The sequence below is a fragment of the Micropterus salmoides genome, unplaced genomic scaffold (assembly GCF_014851395.1).
Source record: "Micropterus salmoides isolate LMB-PRFRI ecotype aquatic unplaced genomic scaffold, ASM1485139v1 Ms_hic_scaffold_3, whole genome shotgun sequence".
Lineage (NCBI taxonomy): Eukaryota > Metazoa > Chordata > Actinopteri > Centrarchiformes > Centrarchidae > Micropterus > Micropterus salmoides.
Window position 1 is genome coordinate 24,771,962 of NW_024042261.1, and position 20,662 is coordinate 24,792,623.

The 20,662-nt window shown below is 41.3% G+C and overlaps 1 protein-coding gene across 3 annotated transcripts in view; it reads left to right on the top strand.

The window, feature by feature from the left end:
- The window catches only part of ppp1r37 (protein phosphatase 1, regulatory subunit 37), a 52,320-nt gene that overhangs the window by 24,976 nt on the left and 6,682 nt on the right, over window positions 1-20,662 (top strand). The window contains exons 3-12 of one of the 3 annotated variants that reach the window (XM_038692347.1): window positions 2,709-2,754; window positions 2,945-3,045; window positions 10,252-10,371; window positions 12,747-12,897; window positions 13,019-13,174; window positions 13,953-14,065; window positions 16,783-16,924; window positions 17,021-17,232; window positions 17,868-19,635; window positions 19,729-19,814. In XM_038692347.1, coding sequence (XP_038548275.1) covers window positions 2,709-2,754; window positions 2,945-3,045; window positions 10,252-10,371; window positions 12,747-12,897; window positions 13,019-13,174; window positions 13,953-14,065; window positions 16,783-16,924; window positions 17,021-17,232; window positions 17,868-19,635; window positions 19,729-19,805 — 2,886 coding nt within the window. In that variant the 3' untranslated portion in view covers window positions 19,806-19,814. The remainder of the gene's footprint in view (window positions 1-2,708; window positions 2,755-2,944; window positions 3,046-10,251; window positions 10,372-12,746; window positions 12,898-13,018; window positions 13,175-13,952; window positions 14,066-16,782; window positions 16,925-17,020; window positions 17,233-17,867; window positions 19,636-19,728; window positions 19,815-20,662) is intronic. The other 2 variants (XM_038692348.1, XM_038692349.1) reach the window with 2 other exon arrangements.

Genomic DNA, 20,662 nt, shown 5'->3' on the forward strand with positions numbered 1-20,662 from the left:
TTGGTGTAAATGCATCACTACTGGTTCGCCAGCATGGGAATGTTGCCACAGGCACCAGATTTAAAATCTTTTGGTATACTTCGAAATAGAGGTTTACATGGCAGTGATGGGCTTAATCAGCAGTGTGTAAACTTGTTTGACAAGGGCTTGAATGTAATGGTTGTTATATGTAAAAGTCACACACTCCAGCTTTAAGCACAGACAGATTAAGACCATTCAAAGGCCACGTAGGCCAAATATGTCAACTGATAAAGACTGTTAAATTATTTCAAAGGCATTTCCAAATCTGGGTGAGAAATGCAGCCTTCTACAATTGGAGGACACAACTGATGGATCATTTGTAGTCGTCGTATCACATAATCCATTGTGCATTTCTGGTCTACATATCAAATCTGGATGTGTCACATGACACTATTTAGGTATTTCTCTACAGGTGGTGATGTTTTTACAAATCACTTTATCTAAACCCATGAAACAGCCACTGCAACCTGAATATATTATTATCCCAGAAAAAACTGCGCCTATTGTTTTCTATGTAAGCCACACCTCAGTGTGATGATGTGTGAGGAAACACCACTGTCCTGACTTGTTTTTGGTAACTTCAACACTATTACTTCTGTCTGTACAGTGTGTGCTATGGAGATCAAAAGATGCAGTGTGTTGTACATTTAGGGAAAGGGAGCTAGATGAGAGGATCAATACCATGCTTGTGGCTGTACAGTAAATATTAAGCTAGAGCGGTTAGCTCAGCTTTGCACAAAGACTGTCCAAAGACATAACCAACTGTACTGTACAGGCAGATTGTAGTTGTTACACGTCAGTTCTTGTACGATTTAGACAAATGATATAACATGTCATGAGCTTAAGAAGTGCTAGTAGATGGATATTGTACAATCAGACAAACCCAGACTAGCTTTCCCTCTGTTTTCCAGTTTTTGTCCTAAGCTAAGCTAACCGGCTGTAGTTTCTCAGACAGAGTGGCATCAATCTTCTCAGCTAAAGTCTCGACAAGAAAGCGAATAAGAGAATTTCCCAAAATGCCAAATTATTTTGTTGTTATCATCTGTTGTTAATGGTTGAAAAAGACACTCTGAGCGTGTCATTTTGGCCGGACCATATCATTTATGAAGGAGGTAAGGTATAACCTGGTCATCAGGTCCTCTGAAGGACCCATTTTCATGCACCGTGCATTTTGGAACATCCATTTTACATAAGGTCATTTGACTATAATACATGTTGGTCTGGTAAAACACACTAATGAGAACAGTGCAAAAATATAACGTATAATATACAATACTATATGTAGAGGCACAGTATAGCACAAGTTACCACAGAATTTAATGAACAAGATCAGAAAGGGAATCAGTAGCCCAATGCAGTCCACCCACAACACACACTATCCATACCACCACTTGGGCAGAGGCACACTGTGCGTCATGCACTATTTTGAGCTCTGGCAGCTCTGTCAGAGAGGTATTTACAGTGATAAAGTCATTCTCACTGACAGGTGTCCCAAGTTTATTGTAGTTGAAGATTGTCTTGCTGTTAAATTGCCCAAAATGTGTCTCTGCTTGTGTTTACATTGTCGACAACAGCTTTTGGTTGCTGAATTTTGAATGAAACCATTTTTTACAAAAGATGCTGAGATTATACTTAATATTTTGCTACCCAAAGTGAATGGTTCAGTCATCTTTCACAGCTGAATTATCTTTGTGTCTCCTGCAGTGCTTTATTTTGTGTCACAGTGTGTCCTGCTGTTTGTACGATGATACAGCTTTTTGGATGTGGCATTTGTAAAATAACTTCATCATGGTTTTGATGCCTGATGAGTCATGCAGTAGGGCATGAAGCTCTAAACTAACATTGGTATGTTCAGACACAGACAGATGCCAGTGTGGCCTTGGGCGAGGGCAGAGGTTAGGGGGTTCATGCTGAATGGGCCGGGCAGTCAACTAGAGAGAGGGATTTGCTGGTACATAGTTTCGAGGGCAGCGCTCTGTTTTTGTGTTTCTGTGGGTGGTTGGGTGTTTTACCAGGGCAAGAGGTAAAATTTCTTTCCACCGTTTTGATCTGTGATGCTGTGGGGTTGAACTACATCACAGGACAGATGCCATGGTCAAGTTTAACTTACACAGGGAGACAGCTGTACATGCTCAGGTTTAAAGAGTAAAGTGGCGTATAAAATGAGCTTATCATTTGAATGGTCAAGGCACATTTAGGCTGCGTTTCCATGGGTCTGGGTTAGCCCACTTTAATGGTGCTGAGCAGCATCAAGTCCTGAATACGTCATTTTTACTGCGTCATCCGTCACGTTCTGAAATCTGAATCATAACCCAATGTATTTTTCTCTTTCATTCATTAATAAAAATTTCATCCAAAGCAACACGTTACTGGCTGAGATAACCGTGTATTTTGCATGGAATAATGGAATTATACATGATTTTTTTTTTTTGTCCTCATATCTGTATTATGTGAATTATAATATCGGCCTTTGAAACACCCATATCAGTCGACCACTAAAACTTACCAATGATACCAGAACTCAAAGGCACACCAACACAGTTTATCTCAGTTTAAACAAGATCTTTGTTTTATCTACAATACTAATTTATTGAATTGTCTCCTGTGGGATTTGAAAGTACATGCGAAAGCAAAGGGCAAATGCACAAACTCAACTCTACTGATTCTGCTTCTTTTTGTCTCTGTAGGAACTGAAGGACCTGACACAGCGAAATGAATGCTTAGATCTAAAAGGTAAGCACCAAAACAACAGCCTGACAGTCATAGTCAACACTATAACTTGTGGGAATCAACAGATACCAAGACTTTTTCATATTGGGAGTTACATTTTTAAAAACGTTATCAACTTTATTTCATGCAACATGCACATATAATGCGCTGCTGCAGAATGGTTAATTGACCAGACATGCATGTATGTCTTTAGGTGAGAAGCTGGACTACAAAGCTTGTGAGTCTCTGGAAGAGATTTTGAAGAGGGTCCAGTTTAAAGTGATAGACCTGGAGCAGACCAACTTGGATGAAGATGTAAGAAGATCCTGCCTTTAAAATCTGTCTCTGTCTTATTTCCGGCCTTCATTTTTTCCAGTGCAGATAGCATACTTCCATCTTTCATCCTTAATTCATGCCTGTCTCTCTTTCTCATATCGTTCGCCCCCTTAACTGTTGCTTTCTGCCCTTAGTCACACTCTGATCCTCTTTTCACTCTTAACACACTGTTAGGAGGTGGAGTGTTTGTCATGGGTTTTCTGATTACTCCAGATGTCCACTTGTGTAAACACCATTAGGGGGGTTTGGGTTGTTGACATACACAGATAGAGACAGTGCTGCAGTGTGGAGCAGAGAGACACAGGCCCCGACCACTTCCTGTCACACAGATATCTAAATATACTGTACAGTACTGTATCGCACGCAGACGCAAGCTCTGCTTTTAGCCAGACTCACTCAGGATACATCCTTTTAGGGTAGGAAGGGTCACTTAAATTGCTACTCATTTGTTTATTGCTGGCACTGCCATGTCAGTACTTTCAACTTTTAACCCCAAAATTGTTCTAGGCCCTAATCTCCAGCTGTGATAATTGTAGCAGCACGGTGGACTAGTGTCTTTAAAACTGCAGATGGTTTATTCTGTTATACCGTTATACTTAGGGGAATGGCTAAAATCTTCTATCACAGTATATATAATTGTATATCACGATACAGTAATTGTTCTGTAAATTCAATTAAGAGATGCTTTAAAAAACCATGCCGCGCTATACTTTATCACATTTGATTATTTGGAACATCCATACAAACAAAAACAACAACTCCTGCTCTGTATTTACAGTTTATCTTCCTCCTCGTTTTCTCATCAATCTCTTCTTCTGCAGTAGTTGGCAAATAAACTTATCGTGCTTTTCCATTACCAGTACCAGCTTAACTCGCCTCGACTCAACTCTACTCGACTCGGTTTGGCCGTGCTCCGTTTTCCATTGCAGATAGTACCCAGAGATAGTACTCCTCAATGTAGCAGGTCATCAAAGCGACGCCACACACAACTGCTGACGTAATGTTCAATGCGACACACACACCAGCGACCCACACAGCTTTCTCTTTATTTAAGTTAAAACGTTTCAACATTACTCAGAATGTAAAGACAGATAAGCGGTATGAAAACCTTACAGCTGTGTTTTCCTCTGCCGTTGTTGCTGCAGCGGTCTGTGTGACGGTGGGAGCAGAGGGCTGTGTGAGCGGGCGGGTGGCTGGCCAGCCTCGCGAGCTCCTCCCATAGGCCGCCACTTGCGGAGCTCCTCAACTTTCAAGCGCATTTTATTCACTTTTCGTAAAACTGTCAATATTCAAAATCTACACAGTTGAGTTCTCACCTCCAAACTTCTCAGAAGTGGATTTAGTGATGAAATTACATATGAAAACTTAAATATAAAACTTTCTGTTGCTGGCCTCTGTCAGGTGCGCGTAATGATGATGCAGTGAATAGTGATGATTCTCTCTGACCAATCAGCAGTCTGCTGTGTTTTCACGTCATATTTTAGTATCACCTCAGCTCACTTGGAACCTCGACGGAGGTGATATGAAAAAAAATACTACTAATAACTTTTCTACAATGGAAAACCAAACAAAGTCGAGGCGAGGCGAGCTGGTACTGTGAAGTGGAAAAGGGGCTTTAGAGGCGCCAACTGGCGCTTCTGCTACCCAAATAACGTTACCTTGCGAGGCAGCGGATAGCACATTGGAACTCGCCCTGATTTGCTACATGGCCTCACCTGAATATATACACTACAGTATATTGCTAAAAGTATTAGACATCCCTCTGAATCATTGAATTCAGGTGTTCCAATCACTTTCATGGCCACAGGTGTGTAAAATCAAGCACCTAGGCATTCAGACTGCTTCTACAAACATTTGTGAAAGAATGGGTTGCTCTAGGGAGCTAAGTAAATTCAAGCATGTACCGTGATCGGTTGCCACCTGTGCAATAAGTCCATTTGTCCATTTCCTCACTACTAAATATTCCACAGTCAGCAGTTAGTGGTATTATAACAAAGTGGAAGCGATTGGGAACAACAGAAACTCAGCCACGAAGTGGTAGGCCACAGAAAGTCACAGAGCGGGGTCACCGCATGCTGAGGCGCACAGTGCGCAGAAGTTGCCAACTTTCTGCACAGTCAATAGCTATACTCCTTTAAACATTGTGTGGCCTTCGGATTAGCTCAAGAACATTGCGTTGAGAGCTTCATGGAATGGTTTTCCATCGTCAAGCAGCTGCAACCAAGCCTTACATCACCAAGTGTCCGATGCAGTGGTGTAAAGCACACCGCCGCTGGACACTAGAGCAGTGGAGACGTGTTCTCTGGAGTGACGAATCGCGCTTCTTTGTCTGGCCATCCCATGGACGAGTCTGGGTTTGGCGGTTGCCAGGAGAACGGTACTTGCCTGACTGCAAGTGTAAAGTTTGGTAGAGGGGGGATTATTATGTGGGGTTGTTTTTCAGGGTTTGGGCTTGGCCCCTTAGTTCCAGTTTAAAGGAACTTTTAATGCTTCAGAATACCAAGACAATTTGGACAATTTCATAGTCCCAACTTTGTGGAAACCGTTTCGTGTTGGCCCCTTCCTGTTCCAACATGACTGCGCTCCAGTTCACAAAGCAAGGTCCATAAAGACATGGATCAGCAAGTTTGGTGTGGAGAACTTGACTGGCCTGCACAGAGTTGTGAACCCAACCGGATAAAACATGGGATAAATTAGAACAGACTGCGATCCAGGCCTTCTCGTCCAACATCTGTGCCTGACCTTACAAATGCGCTTCTAGAAGAATGGTCAAAAATTCCCATGAACAAACTCCTTATCCTTGTGGAAAGCCTTCCCAGATGAGTTGAAGCTGTTATAGGTGAAAAGGGTGAGCCAACTCCATATTAAACCCTAGTGATTAAGAATGGGATGTCATTAACCTTCATGTGCATGTAAAGGCAGGTATCCATAGTGTAGTGTAGCATAGATACTAAGGGACAGCTCCCGCAGTGGAAACGGTTTTGCGTAATCTCTAATTGTGGACACATTTGTACCGTCGCATGGTATTTATCGTCACATATTTCACTTATCGACAGTTTGTGGCGTTAATGTGCCAAAAAATGTGTAGCAGTTCATCAACAAAGGCAAGAAAGACTGCTAGCAAGTAAATATGAATGTAAGCAATAATGTTTTATGTGGAAGGAAATCCTTTCAGCGTATTACTTAGGCTTCAACAGAGTGTACTGGTGAAAAACGGCTAATAACCTGAAAATTCCACATGGTTCATTTTAACACAGAAGCATGTGAGAAGCTCTATTATAAAGTACGAGGGATTGAATAACTGTAGAAGGTTCTCCTTCTCCTTGTGTGTGTTTTCTTATGTTTAATCTGAGTTTACCCCACTTTGATAAAAAAAAAATCCGTCAAACTGTCTTGAAGTCATTGTGGCGTTCACACGACGTGACTGATCAGTGACAGGGGGTCACGCACTACACATGCTGACAGTGACTGTGTCACCCGACGATGGTCTCCAAACCACGTTTTGTCAAGAAATCACACGTGAAATGGGAAATGGGAAATGAGGCGAACCTACACACGAAACAGCTGTTGTATTTTATTATAAAGACAGAAAAAATATGGGTGAAAGAATGGATTAGCACACGCAGATAGCAGGGATTGTCTGAGCTACAGAGTGAGATGGAGGTGAGTAAAAAGTGTTTTGCAGTGAAAAAGTAGCTGCCTGCTCTCATTGGCAGGATGTGGATGTTGAGTCGGCCGACTCTTCCAGATATTTGGCATGCTAGATATCTGGCAGACGTCGGTGATGTGTCAGAAATGTGTCGGGGAGCCGTTTTGATACATTGGTGAGTAGTTCACACATATCAACCTCTGATTTACCCCCGATCACAGCCTGACAGTTTCCAAGCTCACCGAGCGGCAAATCGGGCTAAAAATCGTGTAGTGTGAACTAGGCTTAACTCTCCTTCCAAGTTTGCCAGCACCACCGAACTAATTTTCGTAGAAGGGTCCACTACAGGTGGTCTACATGTGATTATTTGACAGTGTTGCATGCAAATTACTAAACATTAGGGTAGATCACCCTTAATCTGTCAAAATGATTGACAGCCTTCAGATTTTTCCGTGATTGTTTAAAAAATCAAAAAATAAATAAAGTCTGTGACAGAGAATATTCTCTTAACACGATCCATAAAGTGGAACAGATTTTAGATAGATTTTATTGTGTAAGTTTACTTCACCATCAACCAGTCAAACATAGTACCCAACATCAAGAGAAGTGTGACCTGACAATGGCAACTCTGATTTGGTTTCATAGTATGACAATGGATTATTTCAGGAAGCCAACAAAAATAAGCAACGGACCACACTGTTGCATAACCATAATATCCATAATATGAGGGCATTCACAGTCTTCCTTAATCTCTCATGAACTGTTCACTGAACACACAGTGCTGAAAAACACAAGTGCTCTCAAATTAGGGATAAAGTCATTAAATATTGGTACACATGAACAGAGGCCATGCAGGTTCTCTTAAGGATGGATCCCATCGGGCACGGCTGCATCGTGTTCCGGCTGCCACGTGCCTGCCAGAGCTGATTGCGGCCATTCTAGACGGAAGCCGGCAAAAATTGCACAGGGCAGATGAACCGGGCAGGAAGTCGGCATAGAGAATTCAGTCTTTTTTCATAATAAAAAACTGTGTACTATACAAATCATATAAATCGACAATAAACGCACTTAAAACAGTCAACAAAAGAAAATATTTAACAACGTAGCCTATGTACCCATGGTAGAAGCACAAGGACTAATTAGTAAATCAACAAAATCTGAGCAAGTAAGCAAAATCAGGCAGGCAAAAACACTGTGCTTCTTGATGTTGGGAAGCCGTGTAGAGGATGGGATATAAACAGGTCACAGGGAGCTGTGCCCAGTAGTAGAAGCACAGACAGGCAAAAGACAAAAACGCTCCGCTCCTGAAACGCTTCCAGTGGGATATGAAGTTGCGCTGAGGGTGGAACAAAACCACGTCGCAGCTACAACGTGATGCAGCAGTGTCCTGTGGAATCCAGCAGTTATTTATAAACAAAGCTAAATGCAAACTGTTCCATTCATGGACAATATTGTACATATACTTTTATAACAGATCTTTGTTTTAGAAAATACACACACACACAGCTTAGACACTCACGCACATGCGCACCAGAGCATCACATAATCCAAACAAATGCAGAGTGACGTTTGCATTTTTCCTAACCCAACATGTAACACTGTCCCGGAAATGTGAATGAAGTAGCTGAATAAGTCAGTGACTTCTGACTCACCAGAGAGCAGCATCTAGGCCTGAGACCGAAGCGTCTCGCCTTGGGCTCAGAGGAAATGAGCACCTGAAAGGATAAAAATGGTCAGGTGTTGCATGGGGAGGCGAGAATGGAGGAAGGTGAGATAGAAAAGATCTTTAAAGTGGGAGAACATACAGAAGATGAATTGATTTGGCGGAGCCTCATATCTGCAGTAGTGGCGTCTTATTGGGAATGCTTTGGGAAGATGAAAGGAGAAAAAATTGTTTTAAGAAGTGTGGGGAGGAGCATGCATGTGGAGCATTAACACAGGCTGGCTTATATTGGAATGGATGTGACTCATCTTCCCCCACCCTGTAGATAAACACACTTGTGTATATACTCAGTAATGTCTCCAAGTATACACACAGACACACACACACAAAGGGGAAAAGGTTATGAGACTCAACACAACAGCCTGTCTGATTTTGTTACGTCTAATCAGCCTCAGTAGAAGATAAAATCATACGCTCATACTACCATTTTAATCGCCGGGTCAAATCCACCAGTTGGCTACACAGGAACAAAAAAATCATCACCAGTCTGTTGATTTTGGTGATTTTAAGTTTGTTTTAATTGCTGCAAAGTGAAAGACATGACGGGCACAGAATCCACACATGAGAGCTAAAGACCCAGTAGCTAATTTTTATGTAAGAATATGCTAATAACTTATTATGTAATGAAAGCAAATTGTGGGGGAAAAGCAAAATAACCAGCCAAAGCTAGTTTCATCAACACATTCACATACTTCACTCCTGCAGCACTACCAAAACCAAAATGAGATTAAAACACTCCGGTCGTATGAGTGTACTTTGGCCTCACACTGCATCACCTGACATTTCACTTTAGTCCTGCATCTGCTCCTCACCAAACAGGGCTTCATGCCCTATGATTTTAATACACTGATAATTTTACACAACTTTTCAGCCTGTAATAAATGGAATTCTTCACATTGTCTTTAGAATAAAGCTGAAATGAGTAGTCAATTAACCGATTACCTGTTTGACTGCTTGAATCAGCGACTGTTTTTTATACTCGATTAAACTTTTGAGTAATTTTTCAAGCAAAACTGTAAAACCTTTGATGAATGTCTGTTTTACACCATTTCAACTGAATATTTTGGGGTTTGGACTATTGGTAAAAAAATATATATTTAAAGGCGTCTCCTTGGTCTGTCATGATGGGCGTTTCTTCTCACAATTTTCTTATATTTTGTAGAACAAACTATTGGTTAAATGTGGAAATAATCTGCAGATTAATTTATAATGAGAATAATCTAGAGCTGCCACAATTAATTTAACAACAACTATTGTGATAATCAAACACACTTTAGTCATGTTTTAATCAAAAACGCCAAACATTTGCTGTTTTCAGCTTCTCGAATGTGAGGATTTGAAGCTTTTCTGCGTCGTACAGGAAAACAAAAAACTCTTTTGGATTTTGGAAAAAATTATAACCGCATTTTCATTTCATTTTCTGATATTATATAGGCAAAACAATTGATTCGATATTCAAATAATCAAGAAAGTAATTGCAGATCAGTCGAAAATTGATATAATCGCCAGTTACACTCAGTCGGTTCATTTTCGCATGTTCACAGATGTTTTCATTTGCAACTTGTAGACACTTACCCAGACAGGTGTCTCATCACTCCCAGCTGTGGCCCTCATGGAAACACTTCAGCAGGTCTTACCTGTCCTGGGGGATTGTTAACATGGCAGCTACAGCTGCTTTAGACTATATCTTGTGTCTTTTAGGGTTTTTTCACTGTGACCGACTATGAGATTTGTTTTAAACTGTTGGATTTTAATCTGAAATGCCACAATGGTAATATGTACTTCTCCTTTTCTCTTTCTCTGTATTTCTCAGGGTGCGTCAGCTCTGTTTGACATGATTGAGTATTACGAGTCGGCCACACATCTCAACATCTCCTTCAACAAGCACATCGGCACGCGGGGATGGCAGGCTGCAGCTCTCATGATGAGAAAGGTGAGAGATGAGATAAAAAGGATAAAAATGTTCATAACAAATAAAAAGAAGTTACATAGAAATAGTGCCAAAACTCTAAAAGTCCCTCTTGTTTTCGTCAACTTGGTATTTGATAGAAGGCTGTTCCACAGTGTAGCACCAGTATAAATAATAATATTAAAGAGATTACAGATTGAACTCTGACAGAATAAACAGGACAATGGCAGTGTCGAGAGAAAGACTTTCTTTCCTCAAAGAGGGCTGTGTAGAAGAACAATAAAAGTAATATTTGGAAAAATAAAAAAGTGTGATGAGTGTGTTTTTTGTTTTTTTTTATTAAACCCTTATTGAGACACAGTCTCTTTTACATGGGAGTCTTCTGTTTGTTGCATTGAGAAAGCTCTTCGGCCTTAAGACCAAACTCTGTGCAATATTTAACATTAGGCATTTTGTCTGGCCAGAAAAGAAGGTGTTTAGTCTAAAATACTACTGACTTATACTCAGATCTTTCCCTCTACTTCTGGGTGAACTTGCTTCGTGCAGCGCTTTTGATTTCTGTCAGCACCCAGAAATAAGGGTTGGCCTTTCTTCGCTTGCTCTTCCGAAGTCTTGTCTTTGACCTTTTATGGTACACTTTGACGTCAGTCATCATTTATTACTGTTAAGAATACAAATGGGTTGCCAGGCAAACACATGAATACATCACTTTCAAGCAATATATGTGAGAAAACACATGGATACAAACAGCTGTTGGTTAGTTTTAACAGTTTTTATTTAACAAGGCATGTGAAGGAACTGTTGATTGTGTGTCAGAGAAATAAGGGGCGTAAAAATCACAATTTCATACAGTTTTTGTATTATTCTATACTGCATAATAATTTAAGGTGTAAGAGGAAGTGTGAGATGATGGAGGTAACAAACATATCCTAAACCAAATGTTGTAAATTAACGATGAATGAAAAAAATCCATCAATTTAATTTGTATATGTACACTATTTGGACAAAAGAACTGACACCTACACATTACGTTTATGACATCCCATTCCAAATCCATCGGCATTAATATGGAGTCGGGCCCCCCTTAACAGCTTCCACTCTTGTAGGAATGCTTTCTTCAAGATTTAATCTGGGAATTTTTGCCCTTTCATCCAAAAGAGCATTTGTCAGGTCAGACACTAATGTTGTACGAGAGGGCCCGGCTCCGTTGTAGTTCATCCCGAAGGTATTCAGTAGGGTTGAGGTTGGAGCTCTGTGCGGGCCAGTCAAGTTCTTCCACACCAAACTGGGAAAACCATTTATTTATGGGGCTGGCTTTGTGCACAGGGTCATTGTCATATTGAAACAGGAAAAGGCCAAACACAAACTGTTGGAAGAACTATCGTCTAAAATTGTATGATGTAACATTAAGATTTCCCTTAACAAAGACCACACCATGAAATAACAGCCCCTAACTAAGGTATTAGGACAGGGGTGTCCCAGTACTTTTCTCCATATGTGTGTATTTTACTAGATTGTGGAGTTTGTGGATATTTCGGCTCGGCTGAGGTTCACTGCCTGTCCTGGCAGTGTACCGCAGTGATCAACACTAATCTGTTTGACCAAGCCACAAATTACTTTGCTGTGTTTATTATTAATACCGTGGCCTATTTATTTGTCTTACCCTCCTAGAGGGGAAAACATCTCATTCTTAATCACAGTTACTAATGATACAGTGAACTTTACAGTGAAGTTTTACGAGCACCACAGTCGTACTGTAATCACAACTATGACTATGTGAGAAGCTAATTTGTCATCTGATCAGGGTTTATAACAAAAGACATTTCCTCTGTCTACAAGCATTGTGGTGTCTGATGACTAATGAAGAACTTCCTCCAGACAACACACACACACACATATTCCTGTGTCGTAGCTTGCCAAAATAAAGTCATGGTAGCTTATTTCAGCAAAGCTCAATAGATCTTAATGCACTAATGCTTTGACGGTGCGTGTCCTTGAAATCGGGAGGTGAGGCTTTGTGCATATACACCATCTTTGTCATTTATATCTGCCCATTTGAGGATAACTATATCTATGTGAGTCTGGTGAAGCTCTCAGCTGGTGACATCAGTTTACTTCAGCAGCTATAATCACATGTAACAAAAGCGTTACTGGATTAGGATTAAAGATCAAAGGTATCTCTGAGGATGCAGAGGTGGAAAATGTGTTTTTGTGTGTTAGCCATATGTCAGAAATCTGATTGCATGTCCACAAAACAACCTCATCTCAAGATCCACATCTAACCAGTGTAATTATGCCTTTATAATTGTGTTATTTGAATGCCATTTCTGATTTGGGTGTGTGCCGTTTTATCCAAGCATACCAAATGAATTATATCTCTGTTGGCATTTCCCCCCCAGACAAGCTCTCTGCAGTATCTGGATGCACGTAACACTCCCCTGCTGGACCACTCGGCTCCCTTTGTAGCACGGGCGCTCAGGATTAGTGGCAGCCTGGCTGTCCTCCACCTGGAGAACTCTAGCCTGTCTGGCAGACCGCTCATGTTACTGGGTAAGATGGGCAGAGCGCCGTGGGAGGTGACGGGTCCTTCTGTTGCTGATATTTTGTTTTTCTTCACACACATCTCCCTCTTCTTCCCTCACTTTCCTTTATCATTTATTTTCCTGGACAGCTACGGCTCTCAAGATGAATATGAACTTGCGGGAGTTGTACCTGGCAGATAATAAGCTCAATGGCCTGCAGGACTCAGCCCAACTTGGCAACTTGCTCAAGTTCAACTACAACATACAGATCCTGGACCTGCGCAACAACCACATCCTAGACTCTGGTACTAATGAAGTAGTATGATTGTTTTATGGTCTTGTATGTTTTCTCATGGTGGGAATACTTTGTTAAAAAGATTTGTTTATTGTACGTGCACCTCCAATACATATTCATAAACTCTGATTAAATGTTTACTGGTCCTTGTGGGAAAATTACCCCATTGTAGCGAAACCGATTAATTAATTAAATACATGTAATAATCTGCATATGGCCATGTGTACATACAAAAATATTATGGCATACTGGCCAATACAAACCAGTAAAGCAACTAATCTTCGTCAAGATAGTTGGTTTAAACACTATCCCAGCGTTGGTATGTTTTGATAATGTGGTTTCATTTAAAATCAAATTACTCTTCAGACCAGGAAGCAAACAAAAGTTAGTAAAGATTATTATGTTGATTTCATTCAGCTCTCACACTCTAAATATCGCTGTTGGGAGGTCTGTATTACAGACTTGACTAATGAGCTAATCCAAGTATTATAGCTTTGCTTTCCACCCCCACATGTTGTATTTTCTCATTTATACTTGATTTAATAGATGCACCCATGACACTAAACTCATTCTAGCTTTACAAGATGAATTTAGACTGCAACAGTTTTTTGCCAATTATGACCCAAACAGATAGGTCTTCTTGCTACTAGGACAACTTACAACATGCTTTATGTGAAAAGTGAAGATCTGCAAACAGATATGATATTTTGTTAATCTTAATCTTTAGTCTAAATACAGATGTACTAACTATTCTCTGTACTGGTGTCGGTCTATGTTTGTCATCACAGGTCTGGCCTACGTGTGTGAAGGACTAAAGGAGCAGAGGAAAGGCCTCGTCACTCTGGTGCTATGGAACAACCAGCTCACACACAATGGCATGGGCTACCTCGCTGCTGCACTGGTACATGCACAGACACACAATAAAGCTAGCCTGCTTTTTAGCAGGTAGCCATTCTGCAATCTGCCCAGCCACCACCAGCCGTAGTACACCTGTAGCCACTGGAGTATTTCCTAGTTAAACATGTGAACATAAAAGTTTGCAAGCAGTATTTTAACCTCGATCTTATTTAAAACAAATAAGATAAAGATCTTTGTATTTACTGTATCGTTGTTAGATGAATAATGACTCACATTTGCATTTTACTAAACAATCCGCTGTTATTTCCTTGTGTAAACTTGAGAGTCACAGGTGTGTAGGTGAGAGATTAATGTGCTGTGTGAATCTGATATGACTGGATATTTCCACGTAAGCTCCTCATTAATACACCTGACATTTTGTGCACGTCATATCTAGCTGAGTGAACAGATGTCAGGCTTGTCTGTGTGTCGCACCATTTTGTCTTCTTGGTTTAATTTCACAGCTGTCTTTCACTGATACTCCATTGATAAAGTCACTGGTCTCATGTCTGTTGTTGAACGATAGCGTTGTCTTTACACTCATTGTTCCCTCGTTGTTTTAGCACTACAGTGTGTAAATGTATTGAGTTAATGTATGAGTTATTACAGCCACAGCGTTTGCACAGCAGCAAACTTTTTTAATGTTCAGATGTTCTTTTGAGCTGCAGCACATTTCTTACTCACATTATTACCAGTTTATCGCCTGTTTTGAAATTATATTAATTTTGTTGACTCAATATATAATATAAAAACGTATTTGTTAACCCAGAATTTAGCTGCTTATTTCATTTTAATCGGATTATTTTTCATAAACGAGGGTTTGTGTATAAAGAGTTACTGGTATTATTTACTGCTACTGTCCATCTATATGTGTGTCTGTATAGTTCATCTAATGTGTCACTTGTAAGAAACTTGTGTTATTACAAAGAGAGCTTATGCAGATGAAAGTAAGTCCTTATATGGAGGTTGGGAGGTATTTCAAGGCATGATAAGCTAATTTAATTTCTGTTTCTTAGCAGTTAAACAGATGTAAAAAAATAATCAGGACTTTGTGTGATCAGGGAGACTTTAAGGATTTTACTTATTTCTTATTTTTTAGAAATACATGATGATTTTGCTTTTGGAATATAAAAGATTGCGTTGTTGAGCTCTTCTTAGAAATCTACCTGCTGGTATTTTTTACTGAGGCTTGTGAGATTGTGCAGGACACACAAAAATGGCCTAAAACACACAAAGAACGTCCCATGGCTGCTGATTAATAACCCTGGAGATAACCACCGTGTACTTGATTACCACAATGCTATGAGATTGTAAATGTTGGGCATTTAACAGTAACCAGTATAAGAAGAAAAAGATTGTTGTATAGAGAAAAGAAGATTTCTTACATATAAATGGAAGGAGTCTTTGCTGTTCTGACAAAAAAAAGGCTGTATATACTATGTGGCTGTCATGCCTGTAATACGTCTACCTGTGTGCACTAGCTCAAAATGTGTTTTGGAGGGGAGGCCTGAAGGGAGTGGGTGGGATTTTTTCTGTTGGATGTACTTTCGAAATGTAGCTGATTCTTGCTTGTTTCTCCAACGTCGCCTACCCTAGCTTTAAGTTGTAAACTCTCAGTAATGTCAAACTCTGTACGGTGACGAAACAGAAGCCCTGAAAAAGCTACTGTTTAAACACATACTGTAGTTTAGAGCTCTGCAGTGAATTGAATTTTCTTTTCTGTTACAATTTTGGCTTCCAACATCATGAAAACAAGATAATCCAGATAAACCGATTATTGTGCCGCATTATTCGTTTTGCAATGATGCTCTTGTTTTGTCTTGTGTTTATAAATCCGGCGCACCCCTTTCCTTTACAGTGTTGCATTTTTGCCTCCTCCTAAAAGCCCAAACTCACTCTCAGCCAAGGTGTGACATATTTAGTTCAGCTCAAGCCAAGATGGCCAGGGCTTTAACTGGTATAACTTGTAAGCTATCATTAGCTTTAGCGTACTGCATTTTACACTGCATAAATTAGCATAGGAGCTAGCAGACTTCCTGTACTCATAGCTTAAAAATTACATATTATTTATACTTATTTATGCTTTTTCTACTCACTGTTTGTTGAAGTAGCTGCATCCCCCGACAGAACTCTACGGTTAATGACAGAGTTATGTAACAAGTTGTCATCAGCTTACTAGTTTACTGTCATCTGCTAAGCCCACACACACGGAGCCCCTCAGCAGCCCATCCGCCCACTTAAGCCCGTCACCCCTGGGGAGACACTGCATATTTAAAGTTAAACAATGTCTGATTTCATGGGCTAATTGGGATCTTTGTGGTATTTCATATATAATTACTTAACAATAAAAGGATTCGATTTTAAAAGTTCAGTAAATGCATGATGTTGATAAAATGATTGTGTTTATGATATTTGCCATAATCGAGCAGCCCTACTGTAGTTAGAAAGATAAAATGTACATTAAATATTTTAGTCTAATGGGAATTACTGGCTCATTCTATAATACACAGGTTTCATGAGCACCATGAAACACATTGTGGATATTTTACACTTAATATTAGCATAATCACAGTGAATCATCTCATTACTGAAGCATATTTATGTTTCCCCAGACAAACGCCAGCTGTTAAAATTTCAGCTTCTTTTAATGAATGTGGTTCTGTAACTGCACGCTCCTATACCTAAAGAAATGCCTTCTCTGTTGTCCTCTCCCTCCCTCAGCCATGCACCCAGAGTCTGGAGACTCTGAACCTCGGCCATAACTCGGTGGGTAACGAAGGCATCCATAAGCTGAAAGACGGACTGATTGGCAACCGTTCTGTGCTCAGACTGGGCCTTGCTTCTACCAAACTGTCATGCGAAGGTGGGAACCCATGCACCACTACTTCAGTGTTTGTGGAGGATGTTTTGCTGTCTTGCATGTTTTGACTCCCGTTTCTTTCTCTCATGTGTTCTATAGGAGCTGTGGCCGTGGCTGAGTTCATCGCCGAGAGCCCCAGACTGCTGCGTCTCGACCTTCGAGAGAATGAAATCAAGACTGGCGGACTGATGGCTCTGTCGCTCGCCCTGAAAGTCAACACCTCTCTGCTGCGTCTCGACCTTGACCGGGAGCCCAAGAAAGAAACTGTGAGCATGGGGACAAGGCACAGGGAAGGGGATAAAGGAGAGCAGGTAAAGGGCAGAATATAGTCCAAAATGGAAGTGGACATTTATCCTTCATTGGTGTCTGCATAAGCAGTAGTAGGCATATATTGTTCTTATTGTCAATCTAAGACCAAAACCAATCGTCTGTACCCCTGTTCTCCTGTGCCATATTGCTCCATTATTGTACAATAATAAACCGATGGCACATCGGTGCACCATTGCCATCGGCCCAGCTGTTTGAAGAAATTATTTAAATTATTTAGATGTCCCTGGACTGTTTTTAGGGTGTATTTCTTCAGTAGGGCTACAAACAGGGTAGACAAGTCAAAGTATTAAAAGGACTAATGCAACCGTGGTTTTGGGCCTTTCATTGGCTTCGTTCACAGTAACTACAATACAGAATAACACTAGTAGATAGCTGACAGGGGAGAGATGACAGGAAATGAGGGAAGAGAGAGACATGGGCCACCAGGGTGCTCCCAGCCCTAGCTTTTAAAGAAAATTGTGTTTTGAAAATAAGATTATTTTACAGACTTCAACAGAAGACGGAAGGAAGGTACTTGCTCAAAAGCTCATTGCAGGGTTTGGCTTTGTTATTTCTGGTGTTCTTGTGGTTTTTTTTTACATTTTTGAGAGTTCTTTTGTTTTGTTTTGTGTCTCAGGTGAAGAGCTTCATTGAGACACAGCGCGCCCTGCTGGCTGAAATCCAGAATGGCTGCAAGAGGAACTTTATCCTGGCTAAGGAGAAGGAGGAAACAGAGCAGAACATGAGGCATTCGGCATCCATGGCTGAAATTGCCACAGAGGACGGGACCAGAGAAGAAGAGGAGGAACCAGCGCCAGAAGAGAAAGGGAACAAAGAGGAGAAAGAGGGAGAGGAAGTGATAGAAGGTGAAACAACAAGAAATGAAGCACAGACGAGCAGCCAGTCAGGAGCGAGCTCTGAGATGAGCGTTCCTCAAGTGATCCTGGAGTCGGACTCGGACACAGAGGATGAGGAAGAGGAGGTAGTAACGAAGTCTTCTTCCACGTCAAACTACTCCACTCGCTTAAACCAGACTGCTCCTCAAACCCAGACAGTTGTTGCACAGCCCGTCCTCAGTGCCTCACGTACACCCTCCTCCCCGTCTGCCTCACCTGCTGGTGGGCCAAGTGTCATATCCGGCATCACCGTCAGAGAATCCGCAGCTCCTTCCGGCACCCCTCCATCTCCTGGTCGCTGTATATCTGTCTCTAGTCCAGGGAGGGGTCATAAGATCTTCATGGTAACTCGAGTGGAGAGCCCCCCTGAGCAGCAGCAGCTACAGTTTCAGATAAATGCACCTGCAGCTCCCAGCCAGGTTAAAGAGGTCTCAAAGAAGCCTGTAGTCGCACCCACAACACAGCAGACACAGACGCTGCCCTCATCTCTAACACCTACGCAAACACAACAGGAGGACATGAAGGAGTGCTCACCTGTTCCGTCAACAGACTGTAAACTGGCAGAGCAAAGTCCTGTAGCACACGTAGAGTCTGCACCAAATACTACACAGACCCACATACTTGAGCCACAGCCTACAAGTCAACCCACAGAAGATGTAACAGCTAGCACTTTAGACCAGACAGAAGCGACAGATCCAAGTCAACAAGCACCAGCTCTGCCTTCAGATTCCTCATCAGTGCAGGCTACGGCATCTTCGCTCACTGACGAGGTAACAGATAGCACTGAAAGCCCACAATCTGCACCAACTTGTGTAGAAGGGAAGAAGGAAGGAGAGGAGGAAGGTCTTATAAAAGATGAGGGACGGGTGATGTCCCCTGATAGCACGGAAGGAGAGTGTAAACAGTTAGATGAACTGAGGCAAACCCAGACTAGTATCACTGCAGCAGAAACGCAGCAGAAGCCACGAACGTCTAACCTTGAACAGCTGCAGAATGACCTAGCATGTGCATCAGAGGAGACCCAGGCACTGAACCAAAACGAGGAAGAAGAAAAAGAGGAGGAGGAGTCACTTCCACCACAGGAGAAGCAAGACACACCAGCTAACTTGTCAGAAGATGAAAAACCCAGTTTAACAGAGAAAGAATACAGCCAGCAAACCCAAGAGGAACCATGTCCAAAGCAGCAAACAGAGGCAGATGAACAGGAAGTAGAGCCTGTTCTCGCTGTCCAGACTGATCAACAAGCACCATCTGTCACTCAGGGTGGAGCTCTGGACTCAAATCCTCCAGAAACTTCAAAGAGTCCAGAGCCTGCCTCCACTGGGTCTGTGTCCCCGGTCGAGGGGGAGGATTCACCGGATGAGAGCTCCGCAGACGAGGACGAGTGTTTTGCTGAGGCTCCGGAGGAGGTGGCCAGTTCAGCTCTTCCCAACGGCCTGAAGCCCGAGTTCTCCCTCCATCTTCTCGAAGCTGAAATCCCCAAGCCTGGTAGCTGTGTGATGGAGCATGGTGAGTGACCATAATCACTGATCTATGAACAATACATTAACATGCGCAGTTGGTTTTAGGTGTGAAAATCTGTTTGATGTGTCACTTGTGTAGTGAGCGTCAGCTGTGGACAAGACCTGGAGGAGCTGCTGCTAGAAGCCAGTTTGGAGACGGGGAGAGAAGCACCATGAGGCTGTAAGGTAAACATTTATCTCGATGAGTGCATAAAAATAATCACAAGTAGTCATAGATTCACCGGATTCAAAGGGGCTTCTAGAAGGATTTACTTTTACAAAATCACTTTACATCTATTAGTGACCTAATGCTGAACAAGTAGGTCATTTTAAAAATGAAAATAACTTCTTCCCTCCTATAATTATACTGCCTTTTCTTCCTTGAACAATATCCCATTGGTCTTTAGCTCACATCTCATTAAGGAAGTAGAAATACAATTTTATGGATCGTTTAAAGGAAAACTACTTTTATATACACTTTAAATACACCAGTGTAATTGCTGGGAACTTGAAACACAGTGATATCACTAAGAATGGGTCCAACAGGGAGAGAAAACGGAGGCCAATTCTAATTATTACCCAAACTGTCGGTCGGTCAGACTTCCTGTTAAACTTTGACCTGCCATACTTTTCTGTGCAATGATACTTTCGGTTTGACCTCAAATTAAACTGGTTCTGGCTCATTTAGAACCTGTCTCATCAGCATTCTTTTTTTTAAGCTTAGGGTTTTTTTTCTGACTACTTAAATCCACATTACGTGTAATTGCACTGCAGCACTGTGGCTGAACACATCTAATATAGACAATGATGGACAACTGCAAGTGCTGCTCTGCTGGAAAAAAAAAATTGTGTACTGGCTTCAGACAGTGTTCATGCTGAGCAAAACAGTTTTACCTACAAGATGGAGAAATTTATAAAGCTAGAAAGGTGAGTGTAATCTGTCATTTGAAGTTAAAACATCACTAAGCCTGATGCTCAAACATAAGTCAGTCAATTGGGTAATTAGGTTTGCTGTTATTGATTTTGGTTTTGCT